This window comes from Uloborus diversus, chromosome 7, assembly GCF_026930045.1.
Source record: "Uloborus diversus isolate 005 chromosome 7, Udiv.v.3.1, whole genome shotgun sequence".
Classification (NCBI taxonomy): Eukaryota; Metazoa; Arthropoda; class Arachnida; order Araneae; family Uloboridae; genus Uloborus; species Uloborus diversus.
Window position 1 is genome coordinate 149,902,480 of NC_072737.1, and position 25,673 is coordinate 149,928,152.

Consider the following 25,673-nt stretch of genomic DNA (forward strand, 5'->3'; position numbering starts at 1 on the left):
TGCGCAGATACTTTATATTTTTATCTTACTCTGCTTACAATTTGAGTTATAAAATCATTGTTTTTTGGCACAATTTTTAAGTACTTTTTTTTTTTGAAAAGATCCATAATATAATATTGCTCCATCAAGGTCTTTTGGGAAAACTTTTCTAACTCATTGTTTCCCTTCTCGTGTGTTATATTTTACATTCAATATTCATCAATTTATTATCTTCTATAATGTTTATATTTGTTTTTATTATTTAGTTTAATTATCGATAGCGCTATCTATTATTTTTTCTTTTGTAATGGCAACATTAAGAGAAATTAGAAAAATAGAAATCTTTTGGGATGGATTGGGAATGTTGTTTTTTTACCCGTTGTTGGCAAAAAATATTTAAAAATAATTTTAAATCAATGAGGCTCTGTTTATGCAGCTGGATTCAACCCGGATTTGCGGAATAAGGCCGTTTTATGCATCCAACCCGGCTTCAAGCTGCGTTCAATATGCAGGAGGTAATTCCCACCACCTACATTGAAGGATTATTGGCGGCTTTTTCCCACAAGAAGTACAATTTGAAGTAATTACTGCGGATAAAGTTCTGTATATGTGTTTCGTCAATAAAAATTTTATTTTTAAATGAAATCAAAAACCGAAATAAAATAAATTAATAAAAATAAATCAATTTGAAACAATTTTTTCAGAAAAAAAGCATATCTCGGAACAGTTGTGAAAGTTTTGTTTAGGGTGTTGGAACCCTAAAAACCCAGCGCTTAAGTGCGGCCATAATATTGACAATCACAAAATTCAAAAATTTTAATTTAGAAATGATTCAGAAGATCCAGGCATATTTTTACACAATTTACTGATTAATGCTAGTTCTCACAGTGCTGATCCCCTGTCGAAATTAGTAAAAGCTATTGCATTTGTCAAGCTATTTTTTATTAAATTTATGAAATTCAAGTAATAAATTAAAAGGATGAAATAATAGGATATTCATATTGAAATATAATATTACTCACAGTGTAGTTGTGATGAGTAATTAACCCATTATGCCCCACATTATTTTCAGAAAAGTTCTGTAATTTTTTTTTAATGCTCAATTTAAATATAAAAAAGACACACACAAAAAAAACTAAATTGTACAATAATTTGATGAACATAAGCGCATGGTCTGATGGGAATGTAAAGGAAAATCCCTGATTTGACAAAAACGGGTCTTCCCATCAACACGGCTGCAATCCCCTTTTATCCACCTTCCGCTTCAACTTGGGGTGAAGCCGGAGTGTGCATAAACAGGGCCTAATTGTTCCTACTTTATTTTTAATTTATTCAAAAAAAATTTCAGAATAAATGTTTGCGAAAGCTGATTAATATTATTCGATTAAGTGGGCATATTTAACATTGCGTCTGTGAGGAAATATTTGGTTCCAGAAGGTTTTAATCGTATAAGCTGGGTATTTGTTTTTATGTTACCTGATTAAGTGAGGCTGACAGTATTTATTATAATGATGTAACAGAATTATAACATAATTTGATTGCATTAATTATTAAAAATTAAATAATTTAAAACAAATCACTTAGTTGAAAAACAGGATGTATGGTTAATCATGATCAAATAACTCAACAAAAATATCTTGTTCTTTAGTTCAACAAATTTTATTCACTTTTTTGCTGTCAAAGTAATAAAATTTAACAAAATGAATAAGCTATCAAGTATAATTGTATTATATTACATATTAAATTTAAAAAGATATTTATCATTATATAAATATTTAAAAATCGATCAATAAATGTAATGGTAATAAATTGAAGAAAATAAATACTGCCATTAGTTAGTGGTGGCGGATAACACCAGGTTAGGAAGGTAAATTTTGATGAATGTTATAATCAAAATATCTTGCATTATAAAAAGAATTATAGCAGTTGTGCGCAAATGAGCTGTATGCATATATTTTGTTAAAGCAGCTCTAACTTAATTTTGAATTTATGCCATTACATTTTTTTTAATGTAATCATTTTTGTTAGATACGAGAATATTCCTGATGAGTGGGAGCCCCCAACACCTCAACCATATGTAGATCATGTAAGATTTAGTTTTCTCTTTTATTTAATTTTTTATGATAATTTTTCATAAACAAATGTTGATTGATAAGTGTATTATTCATTAAATTTTACTTTTATGAAATTTAATACAGTCGACACTTATTATAACAAACCCTGTGGTCCAAACAAAATCGATCTCTGTTAGGAGAGGTCATTATGATGTATTGCATGTTATTAAGTAATTTTTTTTTTAATTCAAGAATAATTTACTCAGTTATGGTTCATTTTAAAAGAGCCAAGAAACAAACAAAGTGACAATAATTTAAAAAAAATTGTTAGTTTCTTTCTCTTTTTAAAAATATTATGCTGCAATTGTAGAAGCCTTGACTTTTTCAAAAAATGTAATTCGTAAAGTCTACCATTTGTGTGCGATTTTCATCGTTTGACCTTATACCTACAAATAATTCTTTTCAATGGAAATATTTTACCTTCAGAAACATAAAATGTTTAAATGTTAGTTTTCGAATTAGTAATCCTGAGGATAATACAAAAATTAAAACTTAGTTTTGGATGTTATATTGGAATGAATGGTTCAGTTTGGAAGTTCTATTGGACGGTAAAATAACATTATGGAATAGGAAGTGGGACTTCATGCATCAATCTCTCTAACGGAAGGGTTGCAGTACCGGAAGGTCGTTCTAAAGAGCGTTGACTATAGCATCTTTAGTCTTGATTTTAATAACATCGCTCATTTAAGCATAGAGTAGTTGATTTCTATCTTCTGTATATATAACTAGTGAATAAGTAAAAATTATTTAAGTTACTGAATATGTTACAATTATTAGCTAGTAATATATTTTTTAAAAACATTTTCCCCTCGAAAAACACTTTGAATGCATTTAATTTAAGGTAAGGTCAATCTTATAAAAGATTTTCCAAAACAGTTCTTTGAATTAGAATCGTTAAGGGCTGTAGGTTTATCTAATATTTTCTTCATGTTTTGCAAAACTTTTAATTGTGTATGTGTTGAAACACATTTCACTATCTGAATTGGGATTTGGTTGTCTTTCTTTAGCCCTTCATTTCTGTCTGTCCAACCAAATTTTCTCCTTTAAAAGTTAAAGCCTTGACTTTTTCAGAAACATATTACAGGTTGCACAACATATCATCAGCATCATGCTAAACTACCAAATGTTAAAATTAGCTCTTTTCAAGAGAGTCAAAATACTGAATATAATTTTTTTCCACCTGACGCGTTATTTTCAATGCTGAACTTTGATTGACCCAAGATTTCCAGCAACTTTTCTCAAAAGTGGTATTCTACAAAACTGCCATAATTCACAATAAGTTCTTGTGTGGGGATCAATCTACTTCAGTTAGTACCTCATGTGAAATTAATAAATATATATTAGCTAAAAATCACTGGTTTCTTAAGTAATGTTATAGTGAGAGAGCAGGAGAAAAGAAAGTGATGATAATCTTTATAATTCATCACTAAACACTTCATTAGTTTCATTCATGGTGTAGAGAAATGCTATTTTTGACGTTTTTATTTATCCTTATGAGTGGTTGCGTACGGAAACATTACCCTTCCCTTCTTCCTTTCCTTCAGAGTCATTTCAGAATATCATGTAGTTTTAGTTTAGAAACTCATTATCAAAATATTAAAGTGATTAATTTTTTGAACATTAAAAAAGTTCATACTTCCCCCTTAATTTTTATATCAATAACAAACATGTTAGCTGTTGTATGATAGTACGTTTGATGTTTAATTTTTTTTCGTATGTACTATTTTGCATAATTAACAAAATTCCTATTCTAGGGTAATTTGAGATATTGGTTGCAAGAGCCTGATGCTTGTGATCAATACAGTGTAATGTATGATGGTGGTGCAAAAACAGCTATATACTTAAATTCCAACCCTGAACCAGGTCTTCTGCAAGAAAGAGAGGTATGTTTTTGATGATATTTAAAATTAGTATTGATAATTATAAAAGTTCAAATAATGAATATTTTTAAATCTGAAAATTAATTTAAAAAGAAAAATGTTTAGAGCTCTGTAGAGAGCAAATGGTAATGAAAGTAGAGTATGAGTTTTCTTGATTTAAAAAAAGGATAATGTTCTAAAAATGTTAATTTTCTTATGAGATGTGCCAAAGCAACCTACACTATACCACATTGTTTGGTTTTTATAATGTTTGGCAGTTTTCTCTTGTTTTCGAAAAACGCAACAAGGAATCCAAACGATAACTGCATACTTCTGCGAACAACAACTGCGCCAAATGATTGCTCTTTATTAGCACATAAGCGCAACTTCTGATGTGGTGCTGTTAATACTTAAGTACCCAAAAAAACTGCTAAGTGCTCATTATTGTGGTATATGCAGCAAAACTCATACCAAAAATTATGATTTCATTTAACATTGCAACTCTGTCTCCTTTGTTTCTCCCTTTTGCAGCAATCCTTAATTTTAATTTTCTTTCAAAAGAGAAAAAAGCTTCTCTCCACCTTTTTATTGAGGAAGAAGGGGTCAGGCCCCCTTAATAGTATATCTCTTTTTGCTTTACAACCAGTAGAGTGTTATAAGCTGTTCCAGGATTGCTCAATTCAATTCTAATTAGCTGGGCTGTGATGTCTAAGGGAAAGACTATGGAAGTACTGAGAGTTACTGACTTTGAGGAAAAATGACCAATACAGATTCTTGGAATTTTAGCCTTCTGCTTCCGACTCCACAGCCCTGCTATTTCGGTGTTTTTAAGTGTTATAAATAGTATTTTCAGAATACTGAATTTTCTGAATATACCTGCCTTGCCTGCAATATTCGAGTTGAACCGAACCATTGTTTCGGTCACTCGTCTGGTCAGTGCTAATTCTATGTTAACTACCAGTTTGTTTGGCACTCTTGGCTTCCTTAAGAGGTTTTCCACCTCCAGCTCAGTTAGTCCTATGCCGGGCTGATGAGTGCTAATAAGCATGAAACTGCAGTCCTCGGCTGGAATTGACTGATCTGCCGGTGTATTTCATGTTATAAATAGTGATTTAGATTGAAAAATATTGGTTAATTTATTGTTCACTTGGGCAGAATGTCATTGTTTAACTTTCGGAGAAAAAAAATTGTTTTGGCATCTTCACGGGACATTACGTTATGAACTGTAAGATACTCTGTGTTGAGTTTTAGTTATATTAAAAGTTTGGATTTTTCTTTAAAAAGTTAACTAAAAAGGTTAAATCACCCTAAGTGAAAAAAAGTTCCATATCAAAGTGATATTTGTGTTACAGTAATTCTGTGTTGATATTTTTGCTGCTGTGTGTGCTCTCTTTTACGTACTAAGGATCTTGTTTGCATGTATTTTTGGTATTAATGTATGTTCTGATCTAACTGTTTAAAATGCTATTTATTTTATAGTCATGGACAGAAACATATGTAGAGTGGTCTCCTTTAGGTACCTACTTAGCAACATTTCATCCACGAGGTGTTGCCCTTTGGGTTGGTGAAAAATTTGATCAGTTTATGAAGTTCAGTCACAACAATGTCCAGTGTATCAGTTTTTCTCCCTGTGAAAAGTAAAATTTTGTTTCATATCTGTTTCTTTTTTGTTAAAAGCAATTTTAAATATTTTTCCAATATTTGCTGTGAATTGTTGATGGGAATAATAGTCATGACACCAAGCACAGTTTGGCCAAAATGCTGAATATCGAAACTGTGGCCAACTTATAGCTGATGCTTCGACTGCTATGCATAATGATCTTTTTAGCATTAACACAATAATATTGTACCATATAATTTGATATAATCTGTAATACTTTTTCAGCTTACAGTCTCTTTGAAAAACTAATTTCACCAATTAAGGTACAGAAAACCCTCAATTATCCACGGGTGGCTTATCTGCAGCCCTTCATGCTTTCAAAAAATTTTTTCCCGGCGATGATTAATTGACTGTAGAAAAATGTACCCATGTAAGCAAAACAAGTAAAAAAATCTATTTTTAGACATTCATATTTCTTTTTTCCCATTCTTCAAACAACACTTAACATTCCAAAATCATCTAAACCTGACTAGTTGAAACCAGGTTTTTAGATCTATATTACCTTTTACTTAAGATCACAGTTTACTGATTTTTTAGATCTACACTACTTATGCACAAAACTATTGACCAGACCAGTTTTGTTCAAAACAATTTTATTCCTTCCCCTGTATTTTTTTCGTTGTAATCTAGTTTGATGCATTGTTGTTAATCCGTTTGCACAATTTGCTCACATTTGTGTCAAATTGGTTTACAAGAATAAGCAATCTTTGTTTTACATGCATTGTACAGATACAGTTATTGTTTTTAGCTATAGGTAAACGGAGTGTTATTGATTTTTTTTAAGCCATTGCATACATTAGTATTGTTTTAACCTATTTTGCAAATTATCCACAAAATTCGCTTATCCATGGTTATTGTTCTATCCTATTCCATGGGGAGTTTAGAGTTAACTGTATTTATATTCATGTTTTGTTCGGGTAGTGCCGAAAAGACGATTATTTCTCTTTTTTAATTGCAAAATAAGTAATATGAGGCATTATTTGGATTATTAAAAGCATGTTTTGCAGTCAAATTAATGTTTACCATACCCAAATAATGTGATCAACCAACAACCATTAAATCGTAGACAGAGCCGTCGAGAGCAGAAGCAGGTTCATTCTCAATTAAGTTACTGGACCTCCTCCCCTTAGACCATGAAGAGTGTGTTGGGGGGGGGGGGGAGCTTTCTTACAGTTTCCTAAAACTTCGCACAATCTTCAGAATTTTTTATTTGAGTCCACTTGCATCCCTGGGGCAATTCTCCCTTGTTGACCATGATCTGAGGATAATCCAATTCAAAATGACTTTTCTGACTTCAAGAACTGATATTTCAGTCAAAGTAATGTAACCAGAAAGAATTGCCCTAACAATCTAACAGGAGCAAGCAGGCAGGAGACACTTCTGTGAAATTACAGAAATCTATTTTTTACAGTTTCTGGAAATTCCAAATGTGCAGTAAAACTTGAGATGTGCATAACTAGTTTTGTTTTAATTTTGAATTATGGATGGTTTATGTGTATTTTTAGGTATCACTAACAGTTTGAAAATGGAAATTTTTTTCTTTGCAGGTATTTAGTAACATTCAGCAGTATTCCAGAATCAAGAGATGATCCACATTGTGTTATGATTTGGGAAATAAGAACAGGCATCAAAAAACGAAGTTTTCATGCTGAATCTCATCCTCTCTCAACGTGGCCTATGTTCAAGTATATATTTTATTTTTGGATCAAAGTATTAGGTTTTTTTTTGTCTATTGGTTGATTTGGATTTTTAAGTCAGGGATCTTTCCATGGTTTTTCACAGGACCTTTTTTTTATGAATTAAAAAAAAAAAGTGTAAGTCTAATGTTTTTGTGACATTTTCAATAAACCAAAGAGTTTCTCTTTAGTTGGACTATTTGTGAAAAGCCCTTAATCAGACCTAAACTGCTGCCACCGCTACCTTATTAGGCCCGTCATTTAGGGTTGCCCCCACCACGGCTTTGAGAAATAAATTCACATTTAGGTGGTCGTGAGTTTTGCTGTTTTCCTTTGAAACTTCCATTGTATTTGCATCCTTTGACCCCATCACTGGAAGAATTTGAAATGGCGGGCCTGCACCATGGTGAGTCCTGAGTCATTTCAGCGCAAGAGAAATATATGTAAAACATTAAAACGGATGTTTAATAGTATATTTTTATAGCTTTATGTTATATAAAGATTTTTTGAAATAATATGTCTTTTACTTTCTGCAAGAATTCAAATGATCTACAATGTGCCTCCAAGTTTTTAATGTACATTACAGTAGCTACAAAGTGTATTTTTGACACTATTAGGAATAAAGTAAATTGAAGGGATCAATGGATAAAGGCGTTAACTGACATTTTTTAAAAAAACGAGTTTTGTTGATGGATGAAAATTTTAAATGATTGTATTTCATATAAGCTAGCATTGAAAGTCTTATTCTGTGTATTTTTAGAGATTCTAGATGATAAAGGTGTTATCTAAAATAAAACCGTAAATTTTCTAGTGGTTAAAAGTGTTTACGTATGTTAACACCTTCATCCACTAGAGGGCACCGTTTTTTATAGAGTTAGCACCGTTTTTGGTTCGAACGATGGCAGCAAACAGCTATTGAGTTGATTCCTCCTGACTGATCTGTTTGCTTACATTACTTTCTGAACGTGATTTAGCTATTATTTTCTTGTAATAGCCATTTGCGCTTTATTGTGATAATTAATATAAGATACATTTTGTCAAGAGAAATAATGTCAAGGGCAAAGTTATTAGTTCAAAATTGCCAAAAGCATACTTCACAAGAATGAAGATAATTATGAAAATATTGCGTCTCCATGCTAGCATGTAATGTAGCATATAAACAGTTTCCCAGCAGAAAGTTCACATTATTCCAGGTGCAGCAATCCTTACAGAAAATACCTTTCCCCTCTTCTTAGTATCTCATAAATGTATGCTTTATATATTGAACGATGTAACGAAACTCACCAACAAGAAGCCTTTTTTATCAAAGAGTGGACATACAGAAGTATTTTTAATAGCGAATTTAACTTGTCCTTTTCACAACCAAGAAGCGATACATGTAGCACATGTGATTCCGGGAATAATGATGAAGAACATGGAAGAGAATTTCAAAGCTGCTTTCAAAGCCTTTTACTTGCGTCAGATGTGGCTCTACAATCTAGGAATACATATAATTTATAAAAATGTAGCCAAAGCCACATTTTGTACACGGACTTAAGACGTTGCCCATCGAGGAAGCTCAGAAGTCTGTAGTTCAATTTTAACGGCAATAGAAACAGATGATGAGCTGAAAACAAAAGACGGTTTAATAGTATGGAGTGACTCTAGTGCTGGTCAGAACAAAAACTCGGCAATAATCTGCCTCTATCAATTCCTTATGTTGAAAGGTTATTTCAAATCAATTGACCACAAATTTCCAGAAGTGGGACATACATATCTAGATTCAGATCGGGATTTTGGAAGAATTGAGAAGGTTCTTAGAAAACACGAAACGATATATGTACCTGACTAGTATCGGGATATCATCCGGAGTGTATCTCGAAAAAACAAAGTGATTGATATGACAAACCATTTCCGCCATACTGAAATGCTTGCAACAATGTTAAATTTGACAAACAAGAAGAAAAATTGTCTACAAGAGAAAGTTAGGTTTAGGGATGATATCAGATGGATTTGAGTTGAAGAATATGAATCTTATCTATACAAAGAAAGTTATGATCAATCTTTATCATTTAAAAGAGTAGATTTACTACGAAACAAGAAAATAGCAAGTCCACTAAATACTTGTATTCGTCTTCCTAGAAAAATGAGTAAAACAGGAACTATAACAAAGGAAAAAGCTCAAAATCTTAAAGAGCAACAAAAGTTTGTTACAGAGAAACATCAATGGTTTTACAGCACTGTTACAAATGGAAATGATATGTAAATGACAGTAAAGCTTATAAAAAAGTTTGTTTACTTTATTTGATTATTAAATTCAGAATATTGCGATGTTTTCTTAATTTTATAATTCAAAAAATGTGATTCCGATAGATGTTAGTGTATTTTATTACCATCATCCATTGACATGGTATGAAAAGTTTGATCTGAAATTTAGTGGATGAAGGTGTTAACTGCACAAAAGTGATAAAAAACTCATTAATTAATGGTTTTCACAGCTGATCATTTTATAATAGATATTTCAAACAAAAAACTAACATTTGCTACCAAAAGAGAAACATTTTATCCGTTGCATAAAAAATACTAGCCTTTGAACTTTGACTGCGTTTTTCTCAAAACAAATGATTTGTCAGTTAACACCTTCATCCACTAAGCCCTTCAATTATTATTTGAAAAAATACATGTTTTTAAAAAATTGCAGATTTTTCTATTTTTTCTCAACTTGAGGTCTCTTGCACAGTTTCAAAAATTGTTTATAATTTTTTTTCCCGTTATTAGGATGCCTATGGGCAAGTTTTCCGTGCTATTAGAAGTTGATTAAAAAACAGTTTTTCGACCCCATCTAATGTATATACACACAGTCGAACCTCGTTAACCCAAAGTTCACTGGACCGTGAAAGTTATTTCCTGTTAATTGAATTTCATCTTATCCCAGGGTTTAAAAATTATACTGCCCGACATGCCTAGGGTATGTAAAAATTCTGATTGGGCATAAATCTTTTACCCTTACATGTCCGCAGGCATGTAATTTTTTGATCAAATATTTTTTCCTAAAATTTTATTTCGTATTTTATTGAAAAATTACGGTATCCTTACTTGAAGCTCAACATTTATTTCAAGCCCTACTGCTAAGATGGTTTGCTGTTTCTGATTTGTGTGGAAGCGATCCTTCCCGTTATATAATTTAAATTTTGTTAAATTTAATGATGGCTTATTATGTTCTATTTATTCAAACTATTTTATTTATTTTTTATGATTTATGTAAAAACAATTCGTTTGATTAATGCTGTACGACAAATTCAAATGCTTTTATTGATAAACAATAAGGAAAACTTTGCATGTAAAAATTCGGGCATGTATCTTGTAGACTAACATGAACGGCAAGGCATGTAAAATTTGAAAGCGTTTTCTTAGCCCTACTTATCCAATAAATTATTAAGTCATAGTTAACTCACGAGAGCAAAGAAGTATCTTATTAAAAACAATATTTCATGTTAATTAATTTCACCTTTACAAGGTTCGACTGTACTATAAAAAATGGTTTATGAGATATTTTTGAGGAAAAAATACTCAACTTGAAATCAAAATTCAGATATTCCGAGTTGCTAATATTAACTACTTGATAATATTACTAGGGTTTGATTCCACTTGAATGTTAAGTCAAATATTTGTTGTGATCTTGTGCATATGATCATTTTGAGACAAATTTATTTCAGTACAATCTGTTATGCATCAATACTGAAAATCAAGTTTGAACTACATTTCTTTATTGCTTTGTTTGAGATGATATTTACAACATTTTTCTGTTTTGTGTTATTGAAATGTATGTTTTTAATAAATAAAATATGTATAATCCAGTGTTAAACTCTCACTTAGGACAAAATTAAAATTAAGATCATTTTGTGATCTCTCTTTTTTTTTTCAGGTGGAGTCACGATGATAAATACTTTGCTAAAGTTGGTAAAGATATGCTTAGCATATATGAGACCCCTGTAAGTTCTGTTTTTAAAAGTTTCTACAGTTTTAAACTTTTGTTGTTTCATATTAATTTTATTTCTTCTATTTAGTCTTTTGGTTTGCTGGGGAAAAAAAGCATTAAAATTTCTGGAATCAAGTAAGTGCTTGTTTTTTTAACACTTATTTTTCTTTACTTAATAATTTGATAACTTTTATTTTTTTTCTATCTGATAAAAAAAGAAAAAAAATCTTTGCAGTGAAGTTTCTAAACATTGACTTTTTTCTAAAAGTAATTTAAAAAGTTAAACTGGATTTTTTTCATTAAAATTTACGAATACATTTATTTTTTTATGTGAGTTGCATTTGTTACATGCTCTACAAAACATACAAATGTCTTGGTACTGTTCCCTTGGTTCTTAGAAAGTCCTAAAAAATACTTACTTTACTTTTTATTGTTAAAAAACCTCAGAAGAGCCAATATGTATTATCCATTACATATAAATAGGCTAGCTACATCATCCGGTATTGCAGGTCTGCCTCGAAAATAAAAGTTGTCTAGTGAGGCATGTTCAGCAATCAAACTTAAATGAAAGAGAGAGAGGGAAAAAAAGTATAAAATTTCCCATCAAAATTTAAGTTTAGACCTCATCTAATTTTTTACAATCTCCCGCTCCTTCCCTTATAAATACCGGAGCATCAAAGGACCTCCTTCATGGATACAGTTTTGTATATCTAGATTATGCATCTAGACTGATAATGTGTTTCTAAAGATTCTATGTTTGTTCAAAACTTGTGCTTTGAAGATCCTAATTGTTATTGAACAATTTTTTAAGTTAATGTGAAAATTTTCCCTTTCAGAAATTTTTCATGGTCTCCTACTCAAAATATTGTTGCATATTGGGTTGCTGAAGAAAAGGATGTGCCTGCCAGAGTCACATTGCTTGAAATTCCAAGTAGAACTGAACTTAGAGCAAAAAATCTTTTCAGTGTAGCTGATTGTATGATGCATTGGCAGAAATCGGGAGGTTATTTATGTGTAAAAGTTGATAGGTATACCAAAGCGAAAAAAGAAAAAAATGAATGGAAGTACAGTGTAAGTTTTTTTTTTTTTTTTTTGCCTATTGTAAGCATTTCTCTTATTAACAATTTAACTTATGTTTTATTGTGAGAACTAAGAGTTCGGGGAGACTACTTGAGCAGAATGTACTGAAACAAACTGAATTTACTGTTGCTTGAACAGGCAGCCATCTTGCTGTCAAGATAGCAATCAATGATTTATCACATTGAAGGGCCGTAACCAGAAAATTATTTAAAAGAGGGTTTAAAAACTTTCATGCAGAGCTTTGCCCTATTTGTGCTAATGTTCATGTCGTTGGGTTATCTATTATGAAAGCGTTTTATGCAATTAATATACATATAAAAAACATTTGAGTTTTGTAACAATATTTTTTGGAAAATTTTGAATATAAACGAACATTTAAATGTCAAACCAATTTTTTTTTGGGGGGGGGAGGATCCCCCCCCCTGGATATGGCCTTGTCACATTGCGTACTTACAAGCAAGCTTAAAATGTGACAGGTGGTACGGCATATAACTGTGCAAGTACTTCTTGATTTTGTTTTATATTGATAAATCTTGATGCTGACTAATATTTTAGTTCAGTCCTTATTAAAAGTTTAACAATAAGTTTTTTAAATTAAAAGTTTTTCTTTAAAAAGTTAAACTCAATGTCTTTACCAAGGTATCTATTAATACGAGAAATACTTGAATTAGTAAAAATGTTCTAGATTTCTTTTTTACATACAGAAAATCTGTAGGAAAAATTACGTAGAAAACTATTTCATGTTTGTTCTGTTGATTTGGTATGTCCCCTGAGATGCAGAAAATGAGTCAGACTAAGCTTTTTGAATAGTATGAATTTTAGTGTACAATCTACAAACTTTCAGAAAATTAGATATACAGTAAAACCTCGTTAAGTCGTCACTCGAGGGACCAAAAAATTTTGACCACTTATGTGGAGTGGGAAATAAGGAAGGAAAAAAAACTTCTCTTAAGTACTTTCATGAATAGCTGTAAAAATCAGTGCGAAAAACCAAAAGCTTGTGTAATCTATGTCTATGAATTAATGGAAACTTTAAAAAGAAGGAAAAAACGCTCATTATAGTTACCTAGTTTTATTTTCTTTTACTTATACATTACTTAATCATAATAACTCATTTTAATGTACTTACTGTTCATTAAAATAATCCATCAGTGTTGATTGAAGTTGTTGCTTACTGAAAATAACTCTTTTAACGTGCTTCAAGCTTTAAATTCTGCGTCTGTTGTACCTATAACGAATGTTAAATACTGACAAACGTTCTCCAGGTATTAAAATTTTGTCTGCCTTGCTGGATGGAGTTTGATTCATATGATTGGTACTAGACAGAGTCGCAGCAAGAAATATGCTTTTAATGACCAGAAGTGAGAAGCGAGATTTCAAGGAAAAATGACTATCACACAGCATTCTAAGTCTAATGCTAGTTTCTAAGATCTGATAAGAAAAGAGAATTTTAGAAAACAATTTTTGAGTGACTAAATAACCGGGGTAAAATTAAATTTGGTGACCAGTAAAAGAGGATCATTTTACATTACTGTGAATTAGACCTTCTCGGGACCAAAGGAAAACGACGACTTAAGCGGAGTGACTACTTAAACGGTTGACTATTTATTGAGGTTTTACTGTATGACTTTAACAAGAGATTTGAATAATGTTTTGATCAGTTGTAGTATCTAGAATATAAAATGTTTTTTTTTATTATTTAAAATCTTTGAAATATATTTTTTTCCTGTTCTGGGCGGTCATTCCAAGCTCGTCAGCTTGCGAGATCGAGATTTTCGCTCACGCGATTGGTTGTGACGTAGAAATGTCACAAAGTAGTATTCTAATCTATTCGAACCTAGCCGCAACCTAAGTTCGAGTAGATTAAAATGCTACTTTGCGACATTTCTACGTCACAACCAATCACGTGAGCGAAAATCTCGATCTCGCAAGCTAACGAGCTTGGAATGACCACACTGTTCAGATTTTGGAAATGAGTAGACATAGCAGAGTTTATACGTTTTTGAAGGGACTGTATGAAAAAAGTGTATAAGGGGAAAAACGTACAATAGGTATATGCATTAAAATGTATTGGATTCTGCAGGGACCAATTCAAAAAACGTATCAAAGAGAAATGTATAAACGGGTGCTTTTCTGTATATATATATATGTGTGGGTGTATGTTTGGCTAGAAAAAATTTGAAGTGGCTACCAAAGTTTTTGGTGTTGGTAGCCACTGGCTACCAAAGAAAAATACCAGTCTACACCTCTATTAACTGGTTCTTGGAAGTAGAGTATTTGTCTTAGATTTCCTACAATATTTCTCTGTCGATAATTTAATACACTATTTTTACCAAAAAAAAGGAACATCTTTTCAAAATATATTTTTAATTAACAGCTTAAACCGTTTTAAACACTGCATTTTATTTAATATGCAATGCTTTTCAGGTAGGGCAAAGGAAGAAAACTATTATCATTGGTAACGTAAATCAGGGAAATTTGGTGAACTTAATCGGAAAAGTCGGGGAACTTTTTTTCCAGTTTCTGTCGCCACCCTGATAAGAAATTGAATGTATTATGTACTATTGAGGGGCAAAACATACTGTAGTTAATTACAACCAGGACTGTGATCAACATTTTCTTTTTTTCAAATTGAGATTTCATTTATAGCACCATGATTTTCTTTAAAGAGAAATTATTGCTTAAAATTATTTTTCAAAATATTTTGTTTGCTTTGAATTTATGTTGGAATGTGTATTACGAAAATGATTTTTTTTTTTACATTTTTATTTTAGGGCATGTATTATAATTTTGAAATATTTCATATGCGTGAGAAACAAATTCCTGTTGACAGTGCAGAAATCAAAGGTAATTTTCATTTATTTTTAAATAAGTACTTAGGTTTGATGGAACTGATAGAAAAATATTGATATGAATTTGCTGTTTTTTTCAGAAAATATAACAGCTTTTGCATGGGAGCCAGTTGGAAATAAATTTGCTGTCATTCATGGAGATAATCCTCATATAAATGTTAGTTTTTATGGAATAAAACCAGGTGGAACTGTTAGCTTATTGAGTAAGTTATTAAAGTTTTGACTTTGTTATGAAAAGATTTTGAAAAAAGAATTCTTTTACAATAATTTTTTATCTGTAGAAAAGTTTGAAAGAAAGCAGTGTAATCGCCTCTTTTGGTCTCCTAATGGTCAATTCATTGTGTTAGCAGGATTAAGGACGTGAGTAACTATTGTTGTTTAGTAATAAATTAATGAATACAGATTTCTGGAGCATGCTCTTAGCATTTCCTAATTTAAACAACATTTTACTTTTTTTTTCTATTTTAGAATGAGTGGAAGTTTGGAATTCATTGATACTTCTGATTTTACCATTATGGCACAAAATGAACATTTTATGGCTACCGACATCGAGTGGGATCCAACCGGTCGATACGTGGTCTCCGGTATAAGCTGGTGGATGCATAAAGTAACTACCTTTTTTTTCACCTTTTTCAATTCTTCCTTTTTTTTTCCTCTTTCCACTCTTTTATTACGTTGAGGAAATTTGCTTTTACAGGTAAGTTTTTGGTCAAAAAACTTTGCTGTTAATGTAAAACTCAGCTGTAGAATAAGCCATACACATCATCCTAGACACATTATGTCTAGAAAATGTAATATTTTGCAAGGTTTAGAGTCAACACTTTCAACTAAAGATGGCACGAAGCGCAATTAGGCCGAAGCAACGAGTACCAATGCTTCGGCTGCTCTGTATGTTGAGTTTTAGCATTAAGTGCTCAATAAATGCATATAACATCTTATAATTCTCCATATCCTGCGCTACTCTTAGACTTTTCAACATTTTCAGCTTACTGTGTGTTTTTAAATTAATACGTAACACCAATTAAGATTTTACTTTTGCTTTGCACTGGTAGTACCAGAAAATCACATTTCTAATTTTTCTTTAGAATAAGTAATATGAAGTATTATTTAGAATTATTAAAGGCATTCTCTACAATTAAGTTAATGTTTATAATAACCAACTGATATGATCAAATATTAATCTGTTATTTCAAGTATTAATCTAGAATTTCTTTGCCTTAATCAACTAATCTGGAGTAAATTTTTGGATTTTAATCATTTGCAAAAAATATTTAGAATGTAGATCTAGAGTAGATGTGCTACTGTCTGTCCTTCACAAGAAAAGCTCCCGCCGTCAAGTCTGAGCCTGTCTACTACCATAGAAACAGACTTCATTCATTTTCTGCAAGGTTTAGCAGGAAGGCTTTTTGGCGGCATTTCGCCACTCGTCTGCTCGCCTTTGTGCAGTCGTACGGGTTTTTCCAACATTAAGCTTCCCTTGGAGAAATGAGACGCGCCTCGTTACTATAGCAGTAGACAAGTGCAGACATTTCAGCGGTGACTTTTCTCGTGATGGTCGGACAGTACTAATAGACTGGATGCCTTCCTCATATTTTGATTTGCAAAAAAGATAAATAAAAATATTGCTTTAATTTATGTATTGACAATTATCTGCATGTTTTAGTCCTCGTTTATTGTTGATAGTCTTGATCAATGAATACAAAATAAGTTAAAATATGTTATCAGATTAATGCATCTATTTGAAAACCTGAAATATTTTACCTATCACTGTTAAGTAAAATATAATTTTAAAACAAATTACTTAAGAATGCTCATTAGATGCATATCAGCCCATGCAAAAAAAAAAAAAAAAAAAAAAATCTCTATTGTTATGACTTTCAAAGCTAGAAATGTTTGAAGAATTTTTAATCCAGTATGTTTATATAGCTTGATTTTACAACTTAAGTTTTTAAATAAAATTATGAACTAAATATAAGGTAATGCAACTTCCAATAGAATGTATTATTAATAAACATTTTATTAATTGCTGAATGAATTCTGGCTCCAATGGTTCAATATACACAAATTTTAAAATCAAACATACATTTCTGTTGTGATTTATCATAAGTATAATTTTAAATTTAATAGACGGAATCTTATAAAAAAGAAATTCACAACATAAATTGTTTGAGACCGAAGAGGTCAAATCGCGGCTCATGATCATGGTTCGGCCAAGCCAAAGCTTCATTCCATCTCTACTTTCAACCTTTGTGACATCCATGTAATAATATTATTTCTTTCTTCTTATTTTCTTTCATCCTTTGCAGGTAGACAATGCATTTTGGATGTGGACATTCCAAGGTAGACTATTACGAAAATATGATTTAGAACGATTTTGTCAACTTTTGTGGCGACCTAGGCCACCAACATTGCTGTCAGAAGAAAAAATTAAAGTATAACTTTCATTTTATGTTCATTTTTTTCCTGTCTGAATTTAATGGTTTCAAAGTTTCAACATCAACACTTCCTTTTAAAATAACTTTTGTATCTTTAGAATTTTATTTATTTATCAGCTCATTAGATAAAAATACTTTAAACTAATGCTTTTCTCATTTTTAATTGAATTTTCAATATTCAACTTTATATTTTGATTTTAATACCAGTCAACAAAAAGTCTTTACTTGTACAAATTTGTTTTAATTTAATTTTTTTGTTGTGTTATGTAAGAACTTAAAACATCCAGTTCAGGTTCTATTTACAATTTAGATATTCTAGTGGGAGCTCAAGAAACTTGTTAGATTGTTTTTATTCTATTGAAAGCTATGACTTTTAATGGATCCATTCTTATTTTCTATCTTTTTGTGAAAGATTTGGTTTAAAATTCAAAATAACTCAAAGCAAACTCCAACACCTACGAGAATTAGTGATTTTATAACTGTTTCCTGTTCACAACCATTGCAAGTTTGCTGCATGGCAGGGCTGCAAAATATTCTAACACCTGAACTGGAAAAAATAATAAAAGAATTAGCCATTCATTTTGTAAAGCAACTTTACAATTAATTCAGTTTAAAATGGTTAATATTTTGTGGTAGTTATATATCTGTAAATGTGAAGTTATCTTATAAATTTACATGAAGAATTTTAAATCTTGTATTCTGTTATTTAGGTAACTCAAGTAAATATATATTTTTTTGGCATTTTTCAGGAAATCCAATTAGTTCTAATATTTAATATTTGTTTCATTAGTTTGTTGAATAATTGAAATTTTAAATGTTTAAAATTTTGATATGCCTGCTCAAAAGCTAATATATTCGGCTCCTAAATAGGGAATTTCGTTTTGTTTCAGTTTGTTCTCTGCTGCTGTAAAATTTCCTTTACTTCTAAAAACCATTAACTTTTACTCCTATTTGTCTATCTCCTTCCAGATGCTCCAAAACTACTTTGCTGCGTTCATTCCTGTACCATTCCCCATTTTATTAATGTAATATTGGAAAAATTGTATTTGAAACTCAAAAATTTTATTTTTAGTCATTTTCTTTTTCACTTCCTTTTACAAAAAAGGATTTTCTCTTCCTTTTACAAAAAAGGAAGTATTTATTTGCGAAAAAAATTTCACTCAAAAATCGACCTTAATTTCCATTTTACTCACCCCCGAATGAATGTGGAGTTTTTTTTTTCGACTTGACCACACATGGATAAGTGCGTATGGATACCACGGTGGCGTATAGACATGCGAAATATCCATTTTGACGATTCCCGAGTTAATTACAAGTTTTCTCGTGACGTCTGTATGTGCGTATGTATGTCGCATAACTCGAGAACGGTATGTCCTAGAAAGTTGAAATTTGGTACGTAGACTCCTAGTGGGGTCTAGTTGTGCACCTCCTCTTTTGGTTGCACTTGGGTGTTTCTAAATTGGTCTTTTGCCCCTTTTTGGGGGGAAATCGCTAATTTCGATGTAAACTCAAGTGGTGCAATAATTTAGCGGACACTTGGCGATATATCACCAGTCTTTAGGTCGCTAACTTGGCAACAAATTTGGCGAATTTTTTTTTTTTCAAATCTGGTTTCAAGTTGGCCACTGTTGGTGATATTTAGAGAGTAAACTATTGAATTGCGTTAAAAATGCCATTAATGGTGAATTGACATTAAATTGGTGTAAAAGGAAGTCATGTGATGCGCACATCAACTTGTTCATTACTAACATCTAAGAGTTGAACTTGTAACATTTTTATTATTTTTGCAGGAAATAAAGAAAAATTTGAAAAAATACAGTGCACAGTTTGATATTAAAGATCGAATGTCATTATCTAAAGCTTCCAAAGTAAGTGGTTATAATGATGAATGTATTTAATTGAAAAAAAAGCATAATTAAAATAACAATTTAAAAAATCATAAACGTCATATTGGGAGTGAATGCTACATGTAGGTAACTGCAATCCAGTTTTTAGTATAGTGCTTTGAAGAAAACTCACCGTTTGAATATTTTTTTCACATTTTTTTGGGGGGATGTGAAGACTTGATTTAAATGTTATTTAACTACCATTCTAAATTTTATTTATTTAGAAGTATTTATGTTTTTCAAATTTTGCAATAAAAGTGAATTCTATTTTTTCTACGTTTGCTGTTACCTAGAGCCGAATATGGGGGGGGGGGGGACTTATTCACCCCTATTTTAGCTTTTTTTTTTTTTTGAAATTCAATATGAAAACTTAAAAAAAGATGGGTAGGGTTCAACACCTGCTGTGGTTCAGAAAAATTGTAAATCTGACACTGCACCTAGTTGTAATAATTAGTTGAGGAAATTTTATTGTTTATATCTGGATTCCCTCGTAAAGCATTGATGTTGTAGCATCCACATCAATATAAATACAGTCAATTATTTTAAAATTATAATTAAAATTACGATTTCTACTGTTCAGTGCTATTATAATGCAGTAATTTTCTTTCTGTAAGTACCCTACTGTTAAAGTACATGTATCTTATTGATCATTGATTTTGTGCTTCATAACAGAGTAATCATGTTAAACAGTAACGTTTTTTCTAAAATACAGTAAAAAGTCAGTTCTTTATAAAACGTACGGTAATATATAGCTAAGAAATGGTTTGAAACAAGTTAAGGGGTGTTAACACATGTCTGAAATAATTGGGTATGCTTATAAAAAAATTCTAAACATACGTTGTTCCACAAGGCAAAATTCCGACTTACATGAGGGTCTTGTAACGCATCCCTCGCGTAAGTCGGGATCCAACTGTAATGTATTCCACTCGTTAGCAGACAGTAAATCAGCTGAGTTTTGTTTTATTTTTCTGTGTCTGGTAAGATTTTGCTCAGCACTTTCCACTCCTTTACGATGTTCTGGGACTAACCAGTACCCATAAGAAGTTTTAACACCCCTTTTTCTCCGAAAACAGGAGCTTTTCAAGTCGAAGCTTATGAAAAGTTTTGTTTCCATCTCATGTATGAAATTTCAGCAAAAAACAGAAGACAAAAAATCTTTCTTTTACACAGTACTTTGCTTAATCAGTCTGCATAGGAGAGGTATTCATTACAAAAAATACTCTTGTGCAACTTAACCGTACCCCCCCCCCCCCCCCCCCACTAGATTTTGAGAGATGAGCGTCGGCGCTGCGTCCTCCCCCTCCAAACGCTGATGAGGAATTGGCACAGCATTGCCAGATGAAGTAAAAAGTAGCCGATTGGGTTATATTTTGCTACCATCTAAAACAAAGAAGGTACTGAAAATCAACGACATTGATTCCGTTGTGCTTGACTGGTTTTGTTCAGCTAAGGGAAACAATTTACAAATGCCTTCCTCTTTTATTTTCCTGAAAGATTCAGCGGATTGTTTACTTATAGAGTACGCTCACTTATATTCACACTACTAATTTATTTAACTTAGAATTATACACTAAGTGTAGGTTTAAAATACAAAATTAAAATGTCATTGTAAATTCAGACTCCCCAATAGCGGACACTCCCCATTAACAGACAAAAACTTTGGTCCTAGTGGTGTCCGCTATTGGAAGGTTTCACTGTATTTGTTTTAGGTATTAAATTCAATGCCTTTTTAACAATTCCGCATTTTAGAGTTATTGGTTTTGCCGAAAAGGGGGGTTTCAAGTTTTAAGGTGGAATCCTCATTATTATACTTCAATTAGAAAATATAATCAGTAAGTACCCTGCTGCTGTTTATGACAGGCATAAAATTTGGTTAATTATTCATCAATTAGAGATTAGAGAAACATTTAGAGTGGCATTGTTGTTGCCGTGTGTGACAGCTAGGCTGACATTTTAGAGTGCTCTGCATCCATAGGGTGACGTTAACTTTGATATTTGAAATCTTTTTACTTTCCAAAACACATTAGCATATCAGATGAGCTACTGAACTTGAAATAACTTCGAAATGTGAAGTAAAAACGTGCACTGTATTCCAAAATTAAATATTTACACATTGTTTTAAATAAATTAAATTTTAAACTTATTTTTTCTGCATTATATTTGACTAAAAAACCGCACTCCAAGAGTTAACAAGATTTTTCCCAAACGCCACTGCATAAAGCGTTTTGAGCTCATGCTGCGCTCAAAAAACATTTGCACGACGACACCAATCAGGCTTGGCACGGCCTGTCCGTAAGTTGTATGGACTTGATCTCATTTTTTAGCATTTATGATTGAAATAGTGTCGGTTTATTTTGCAGATTATTTTTGGATTTTTAACTTGATACGCAGACTGTTAAAGAATATTTTGCTACTGAGACAATCATAATGTAAAAATTAACGAAATCTTTGTAGAGGCATATAAGATTTACAATTGCCTTTGATAAATAGATTTTTCAATGACTTCAGTAATCTGGCGTTTTTTAAATTCATCACTTTTTTTCATGTCTTCGGACATTATTAATACAACAAGAGCCAACGGAATTCATTTAGTTAAATGCAACACTTTATTCATTTTTATAACAGTTTCTGTGTTATTTACTTGAATATTAATGGTTTTTTTTTATTTATTTTTTTTTTAATTATATGCATGAAGCAATTTGAATCAAAATATGCTTCCACTTTATAATAGCTTAAAGTTTAATTGCAATTCTGCTGTAAATTGCTGTGATTTGTTCAGTTATTTTTGCTCTATTTCATACTTTTAAAATTAAACCAATGTTATATTAATAAAATTTGGATGTCATAGAAAGTGATGGTTTCACCATTTTTCTTCTAGGAAATTGTAGAAAAAAGGAGAAAATTAATGGATGAATTCAGAAGCATTCGCCAGAAAAGGATAGATGAATTTCACAATAAAAAGAGGTTGCGGCTAGAGCTAAGAAATGGTAAATTATTTGTTTTTCTTTTTAACATTTTCATGAAATTTTTAATGATGTTAATGAAGCAACCAGTACTCCAAGGATTCAACTAAGACTAAGCTCGGTCGCTGGTATTGTTTTATTTAAAATACACAAAATGAATGAAATTTTGTATCTCTGCACAAAATATATGATAGGCGCCATAGCAAAGCAAAATCATTATCTGCCACACACAAATTTTCAGTATTATGTTTTTAAGTTTACTGTCACCAATCTTTTTTAAGTGTTAGATCCAATTTTCTCCTGTAATTACTTTGCGACTATGATCTTTCGTGCTTGAATGATATTACAGTTAAATACTGTCTAATGATCTACCAGTTCCCATGGTAATCTTAGTTGGCCAAAAAAGGGACTTTGATCTTTCTTTCCTGTGGTCTTTCATATACTCCCCCCCCTCCCCCTCCTAGTTTTGCAGTTGAATTTTGGATTACCAAAATATTCTAAAATTTATCAATTTAGAAAAACGGCGGTTTATAACAAGGCAATTGTAAAACATATTCTTTTTTTTTACTTGTGAATCACTTAGCATTTTTGTATTATCGTAAAATATCAACTGTCAAATAAAATCATTAAAATGTTTCAAATTCAACTGCCTATCAATTTTCATAAAAGCTCTTTTCTCAGAATTGTTTTTTAGGAATTTAAAACTAACTGCAAAAGAATGTGAAGTTTGTTTTCTGATTATGAAAGAGATTTTACCACAAATGGAAATGTAGTTCAACTGAAAGAAAAGGATGTCAGCATGGGTCAAAGTTAAATACTTCAAATATTGTCCCATAACATCTGCAGGAGCATGAGTTAAAGGATAATTTCATTATTAGAAATAATATTATAACAAAATCCTTGAGAGTATTATGGTCTATTGAAATAAAAGCAATTTTGCATACAATTTTTCTGTGTGAATACTTGTTTCAATGTATATTCATCACCTTCAAAACACAAAGTGCAATAATGTTTTTTCAAGGCAGCAAGGAAAGGTCAATCAGTGTTGATTCAGATGAGGGGACTTTTCTGTACCTAAGTTTAAAAAATATATTGTATATTTTAGTCATCAGGGATGAAAATCTGCCGCGGATCGCGATTTTCCGCTTTTTGTTTTTTTTTTTTCATTTTCCGGCGGCCAAGCATTTTTAAGCGATCGATTGCGGTCGCGTTTACATCAGTAGATTAATTTTGGCTCTGTATCATGGGAAAATAAATGTACATTTAAAATATAAGTAGATACTTAATAAGTTAAATTGAAAATTCTTGAATTAAAACTATTTATTAGTTTCAGCTAATACCGAAAATACTAGTATTTTCCTCAGCAAATACCGGTATTACGAAATTACAAAATCGCTCTAAATACTTGTATTGCAATCCCTAAACACAACCAACAATTTGTTGTACTTAAATGCAAAGAAAATATTATTATAAGTAAACTCTACTTTTGATCCCCAGATGATTCTTAAAAAAAAATGTCTCCTTTTTCTTTTGAAGTTCGTGGATTGCTATTCACATTTTTGAAATGGGTATAAATGTAGTTTCATTTTGAAACTTCTGATTTCAATCAATAAATTTATAAATTCGTTGAATGTTTGCATCCTAATCTAAACCAGAACAATCCCTCTTGCAAATTTAGACTTAAAATGTAGGTTAAAAATTGTGAGAACTTAATTAAATTTAAAAAACAACTACTAGTCATGTGTTATATTATTTATCAACTTTTGGTTATTAATTTCCTTTTTCCATTTATTAAACTTTGTAAATTCAAAAAGTTGATTTTGCATAAACTTTGTTTTTAAAGGTGTTGATACTGATGAACTTGATGCAGAAGCTGGAAATTTGGAGGAGGAAGTTGTAGAATTCCTTGTAAAAGAAGAAGTATTTCCTCTAGAAGAGGACTAGTGTGAACAAATTTTAGGATTCTTCAATAAAAATAACTTGATTTTAAAAAAATAATTTGCATTTTGTGCTGGTATACGACTGTATACGAAGGCCAAGTGTCATATTTCTTACCATAGCATAAAAAAATTTCAATTAAAAAAAAAAAAAAAAAATTTTAAACATCTTCAGATCTACAATTAATGTTAGGTTTTTCACAATCGATAGTTTTTGCTTTCAAAGCAGTACAAACTATTCTACTAATATACACTTAAAATTTTCAGTCGCATTTACGTTGCTAAAAGGTTTCAACTTGCAGTGGTAAACTTTATAAGGTTAAAAACTTTTGGATTTTTTTTATTTATAGTACCTTCGTTGTAAATAAATCTGAAATTATATTTGTCACAATGTGATGCTGTATAGATATTTTTCTTGACAAATAAATTTTTTGACTTTGAATGAAGTAAATTTTATGTATAAATCATTTTATACATGAGATAGAAATATTTTATTTTGCTTCTGTATATAGTTTATATATATATATATATATATATATATATATATATATATATATATATATATATATATATATATATATATATACTTTCTCTACACATCATTTATTCTCTGTTCCATCTTAACTACAAAGCATTGTGAAAAGTAGAAAACGCAACTCCATCAGGTAAAAAGTACTTGGACAAAAATTTGATGTAAAAAACATGATGTGGATTTCAGTTTCCTTGTATTAGTATTAAGTAATTATAAATAGTTTTAATAACTTAAAAGAAATGGGTATATATTCATGTATGTGTGCCTACAGTTAAGCTGCATCAATACTTAAATTTGTAAATGAAATTTCAGTTTTCTTAACAATCCTTCAACACTTTCCGACACTTATCAAGTACATTCAATGAAGGGAATGGAACTTAGCAATTTTGGTGTCATGGGGGAAAAAAGGCTAGCAGTTCAGTCTGTTGAAAGTCTTTATTACCTATCCTCTATCACTTGCTTTCAGATAACTTTTTATATACATTTAAACTGATATGCTAATGAAACATGTTTTAAAAATTTATTTTAAAAAGTTTTTTTTTTTTGTAAACAATACAGTAGTGCTAGCTAACAAAGAATGATCAAGTCATTATTTTCCCTCCCACTTTAGAAGGATTGTATCTATTACAGTTGACTCACGATTACTTGAAGCCTTAAACTCAAATATTCCATTATGTAGAAAGTTTCACTTGGTTCCAAAGTCTTGAGAAATTGTTGGATCTGACCATAACTCAAAGATTTT

At 30.9% G+C, this 25,673-nt stretch overlaps 1 protein-coding gene across 1 annotated transcript in view; it reads left to right on the forward strand.

Moving 5' to 3' along the window:
- LOC129226438 (eukaryotic translation initiation factor 3 subunit B-like) overlaps positions 1 to 24,825 on the forward strand; it is a 39,068-nt gene extending 14,243 nt beyond the window's left edge. Inside the window, exons 4-18 of the mRNA XM_054861040.1 lie at positions 2,008 to 2,065; positions 3,848 to 3,976; positions 5,432 to 5,589; positions 7,160 to 7,297; positions 11,193 to 11,259; positions 11,335 to 11,381; positions 12,083 to 12,317; positions 15,101 to 15,173; positions 15,259 to 15,381; positions 15,460 to 15,538; positions 15,647 to 15,785; positions 17,485 to 17,610; positions 19,404 to 19,481; positions 22,378 to 22,486; positions 24,306 to 24,825. Coding sequence (XP_054717015.1) covers positions 2,008 to 2,065; positions 3,848 to 3,976; positions 5,432 to 5,589; positions 7,160 to 7,297; positions 11,193 to 11,259; positions 11,335 to 11,381; positions 12,083 to 12,317; positions 15,101 to 15,173; positions 15,259 to 15,381; positions 15,460 to 15,538; positions 15,647 to 15,785; positions 17,485 to 17,610; positions 19,404 to 19,481; positions 22,378 to 22,486; positions 24,306 to 24,406 — 1,660 coding nt within the window. The 3' untranslated portion in view covers positions 24,407 to 24,825. The remainder of the gene's footprint in view (positions 1 to 2,007; positions 2,066 to 3,847; positions 3,977 to 5,431; positions 5,590 to 7,159; positions 7,298 to 11,192; positions 11,260 to 11,334; positions 11,382 to 12,082; positions 12,318 to 15,100; positions 15,174 to 15,258; positions 15,382 to 15,459; positions 15,539 to 15,646; positions 15,786 to 17,484; positions 17,611 to 19,403; positions 19,482 to 22,377; positions 22,487 to 24,305) is intronic.
- Positions 24,826 to 25,673: the final 848 nt, after the last annotated feature.